Source organism: Bombina bombina, chromosome 4 (assembly GCF_027579735.1).
Source record: "Bombina bombina isolate aBomBom1 chromosome 4, aBomBom1.pri, whole genome shotgun sequence".
In the NCBI taxonomy this organism is placed as follows: Eukaryota; Metazoa; Chordata; class Amphibia; order Anura; family Bombinatoridae; genus Bombina; species Bombina bombina.
In genome coordinates, this window is record NC_069502.1 from 255257808 (window position 1) to 255262393 (window position 4586).

The 4586-nt window shown below is 38.5% G+C and overlaps 1 protein-coding gene across 1 annotated transcript in view; it reads left to right on the top strand.

Annotated features, from left to right (window-relative positions):
- The window catches only part of MTERF4 (mitochondrial transcription termination factor 4), a 32325-nt gene extending 31670 nt beyond the window's left edge, over positions 1-655 (top strand). Inside the window, exon 4 of the mRNA XM_053709903.1 lies at positions 17-655. Within this exon, the coding sequence (XP_053565878.1) occupies positions 17-436 (420 nt within the window). The 3' untranslated portion in view covers positions 437-655. The remainder of the gene's footprint in view (positions 1-16) is intronic.
- The last annotated feature ends 3931 nt before the right edge of the window (positions 656-4586 follow it).

Consider the following 4586-nt stretch of genomic DNA (forward strand, 5'->3'; position numbering starts at 1 on the left):
TTTTGCCTACTTCTAGTATGTCTATTTCCGCATGGGTGGTACTCATCAGCAGATGTTGAAATGTGGCCTTTTCAGCACTTCCCTGAATGAGCTCAAAGTTCGCCACCAGTTTCTGGAGCGTCTTGGTAAATTCCTCCCACCTAACAAGAAGGGTGTCACTCCACCTTCCAACCCCACACTTAAGGAGGTAATAGTGCTACCTGAGCAGGACTTCCTGTCACACATCGCACAGGCAACTCAGAAAGAGTTTGAAACTTTTAGAAAGATATTTGCACGAGAGGAGAGCGAGGCTGAAGATGATGAAGCAAGCAAGACTGATGTGGACAGTGATGATGACGTTGAAAGATCAGATATTGATAACGATAGTGATGAAGATTCAGAGGATGAGGCTTATGATACAGACCACAAATTAGACCCAAATAAAAAAAGGACATGATTTTTCTTATTACCAGTGGTTAACAGTGCTACATTATGTGTATTGATTATGCACCTGAAAAGCATAAATCCAGTGCATAGACATATGCCAAAGGCCTTGTTCACATGGTTTCAATAATGTATATTAATGTCAGTATATGGCCTGGTTATAATAAAATATATTTAATAATTATTCTTTAAAATAAACCCCCAATAAAAATGCATATACCAAACAATAAAATTAATGTAGATTCCTAAATTCTTTATATTAGTTAAAATTTATAGACACATTGAATTATATTTATAGAAAACCAGATATGAATCAAACTATACACGTTTAAACTGTTATAATATGCTATGCAAAGATCATAAAAATTACCTTATTCACGGACTTCCGGTGGGTGGACCTAGAAGATGGCAGCAAGATCTTTTAGCTCTGCAGAAACCTGCATTTAATATCTGCAAACTTGCCTCTTTCTTTGCCATCTGCAACTCCCTTGACAGGCAAGCTGTCCGGGAACCTCTATCAGATAGAAGCCTTTCATCCGCTTCTTCCCTGGAAGTCAGTTAAAGAAGACCCCTAAGGGATTGCTAAACAATGGCCGCGGCAAGGGACATTGCTCTTCAACTATGCTCTGTCTTCCTGCCTAAGTTTGAGCAGCTATCTATCAGCTATGAAAAGCTGAGGGATGCTGTTCGTGCAACGGTGACACCGAATTCCATAAAACCTGACACCTCACATGGGACTACATTACCGCTACTGGTAACAGATTTAGGGCCTGTGAAAACATCCACCCAATACCAACAATCATCAGACTGCGGCTCGCAGTGGAACACCGTTTGGATCACTACTGCGCTCACGGAGGTAATTCGGGGCCGTGGCGCGCCCTGTGCCGAGTTTGTATGCGGCAGAGCGGGACCTTACCCGGGGGAATATCCTCTGGGCCTTTTTGACGTGGAGTGTGCTATGGGGCAGGAGGAGAGCCCGATAAGATCATTGTCGGCTACCAATGTTATGACCATAGGATTCACTCACAGCCCGGATTGCGCAGTGCTGGCTGATTGGAAGCTTCCTGATGTGGGGTTCTTGCCTGTGCTGCGGTACATGGAGCCTATACCGATTCCACATTTTGCCACAAGACGCAGCGCCTACCCCTCTGTTAGAAAGCAGCATGGCGGCTGGTGCTCCCCACGGGCAATCTGGACTCTACTGAACTGCAATGGCTCAGATACACCTCATGCTGGAATCGGGTAATCTGCTCCCCACACACTTTGATAAATTCTCTGCCTGTAACATTGCAGACTGTACACATCCTAATGAGAGACTCATGAACTCAAAAACAACGGGATGGTAGCTGACTGACCCACAATCTAATATATACTCGCTCTGTTCTCTGCCCCCATGCTTAATATAATCTGTATTCCAATTTTATGTCTGCACATGTTAGTTTCAAACAAGCGCCATGAAGCTGCTCATGTCTGTGACCTTCACTGAACATATGTTTGAACCCCATCAAATATGTTAACTTGTGAGCCAGCGGTCTCTATGTTTCCTGATTTACTTATGTATTTTTTTTTTACTTCTTTTTTGTCTGTCTTAGCCTGGTTAAGTTAGGTATGTGGGTGTTACTGTCACTGTTCTATTTAGTTTAAACTTCGTTAATACTGTCATTATTTACTTACTGCTTAGTCTTATCTAACCCCCTAGGGGAGGCTATTGGTAAAGCAACGAAAGATTTATAACCGGACATGCTAAATCTCTGGATGGTGCCCTGGGTAGATTGGAATGTCAAAACACACTGCATGAGCAGCGCTCTTGATTGTGTAAACACACTAATTCATTCTGCAATTACCTCTAAAAGAACACTACGAGCATCAGTACCTTTAACTTTAAGCAGCTTTCCACTATAGCGCAACTATATAACAAGTAGCTGGGTTCCCACACACAGGATACCGCACCTCCCTATGCACTTGCGACCTGAAAATTGATTGGCATTCTGAGCCCCAGGGTATCTCTCATAGTGGCCAGGAAGTTGACTCAGCTTAATTACATCTGTCATTATGTGAACCAGCCTAATAACCCTAATTTCATGCTAACAACATGGCAGACGTCATGCTACAGTGTAGATTAGATATACGCAATACTACTTGGCAGCCCAGTCTGCTATCCTCTCCTAGGAAATCTAATAATAAATGCAACCTGATTCTGTTATTTCTTTTATGCACACTGTTTTAAAAAAAAAAAAAACTTCATAAGGTTGCCTGCAGTACTCATCCTACTCAGCAACTGCTGTGAACCAGTTTACTAAGCCAATCCGTTATTGTTTTGGCCCTGTTGGCCTCTTATATTATTTTATTGTGTCTTTTTTTCTCATTCCCCTAATTTTTCAGTACTTGGTTTATATCATATAAGTCCTTGGTATTCACCTAATGTACAGTCTATGATTTCTCAATTTTTAAATACTTGTATCTCCCTCTTCAGGTCTATATGATACACTTGTATAGGAAATGTCCATTTCACTCTGCACATATATAGATAACCTTACTATAGTCTTCCTCTTCTCAATATTATATGGTATTGGTAATCTTATAGAATAGTCACAGCATATTGTGCCCCACCATCATCCTTCGCTTTTAATCACCTACAGCCATGGATTGCCATGATTGTCTCTTGGGATTACTGGTCCATTATACTTGAGGTAATCTTGTTGATAAAACCTACAAGTTCATCAATTACTGCCCTAATTTTTAGCATTTTTGTACATATTACCAGTTTCTAGAAGTGGGGCAGATATAGCACTGTCTTATCTCCTCTTTCATTTTTCAACACCTATTTATTGTACAATTTAAAGGCACAGCAGCTCCTTAAATGTTCTCTCTACTTTTGAAGGCTTACAACCCTCCCCTTAGTCTTTCATACTATACATATAAAGGAAAGCCCTATTTTACATTGCATCTAGATAGGAATCCCTTAATATAATTATACTCACATAAGTCCGACCAAACTCCCCATGCCACATCCTTAAGTAAATGCATACACACAGTATTTCTATATTATTCCCATAATTCCCCCCTCCCTAAGACTTTAGTTGAGTTGTTGTTTAGTTTAGTTGTTTTTTGTTTTTTTTTTAGTTATTGTTTAGTTTAGTTGTTTTAGGTTATAAAATAATAAAACCCCAACATTGAGGTACATATGCGTATATACTAGATTGCTCTCTAATCTGTAGAAGATTCCTGCAACCCCCACTGTAACTGTAACCATTGAGTTTTTTAATGTATCTGATATATCTGTAACTGACAGTCACATCTTACTATATGGCTTCATCAACTTTGTAATCTCTTAATACACCCTGCGTGGTGTCTCATATATACTTAATTTACTATTGTACCTCGTGCTGGTTATAAATAAAATATTAAAAAAAAAAAAATTACCTTATTCACAATAGTCTCTCAAATCAGAGTTGCATTTAAATATCACAATGAGATGCCAAGGTATGGTTTGTTAACTTCAAAACAAATATGCTTAAGCTATTTAACCCACAACTGATTCTATACAACACTAATTAAAACACCAGAAGTATATATATTCTTAATGTAAACAGCCAGATTATATGCCAATTTATCTAAGGTGAAATAAATTCTTTAGCAGCAATAAGGTCAATTATAATATATATATATATATATATATATATATATATATATATATATATATAGTTACAGTTATAAATGACCTGGCAAACAAAAGATTAGCTTTTAACCACACAGAATTATGAATGCAAGCTAAAATACAAAATGCTCTTTTAAATCTATTAACTGCAGTTTGATTATAGTCTTAGATGAAGATATTTGCTTTAAAATATCAAATTATAGAATTCATACATTACCAACTTGAGCCAATTTGATATTCCAATCTTTTTCAAGTATATTCAGATCACCTCATATGAAGAAAAGTTAGTTGCACAGATCAAGAAGTTAGTCTTAGTTCCTTGCCTAAGTGATTGTGTCCCCAAGTATGTCCGCCAGTTATCAATCACCAGTTTCAGCAGACAAAAGCCCAAATACTGTCCTCTCCCTTGCATTCAGCTTTTCTTATATCTAATCATTGGTGATCTGTTTTTGGTTACGCACCACAGAGCTTGTCCCTCTCATTGGTTATCTGGGAGACGCCTCCC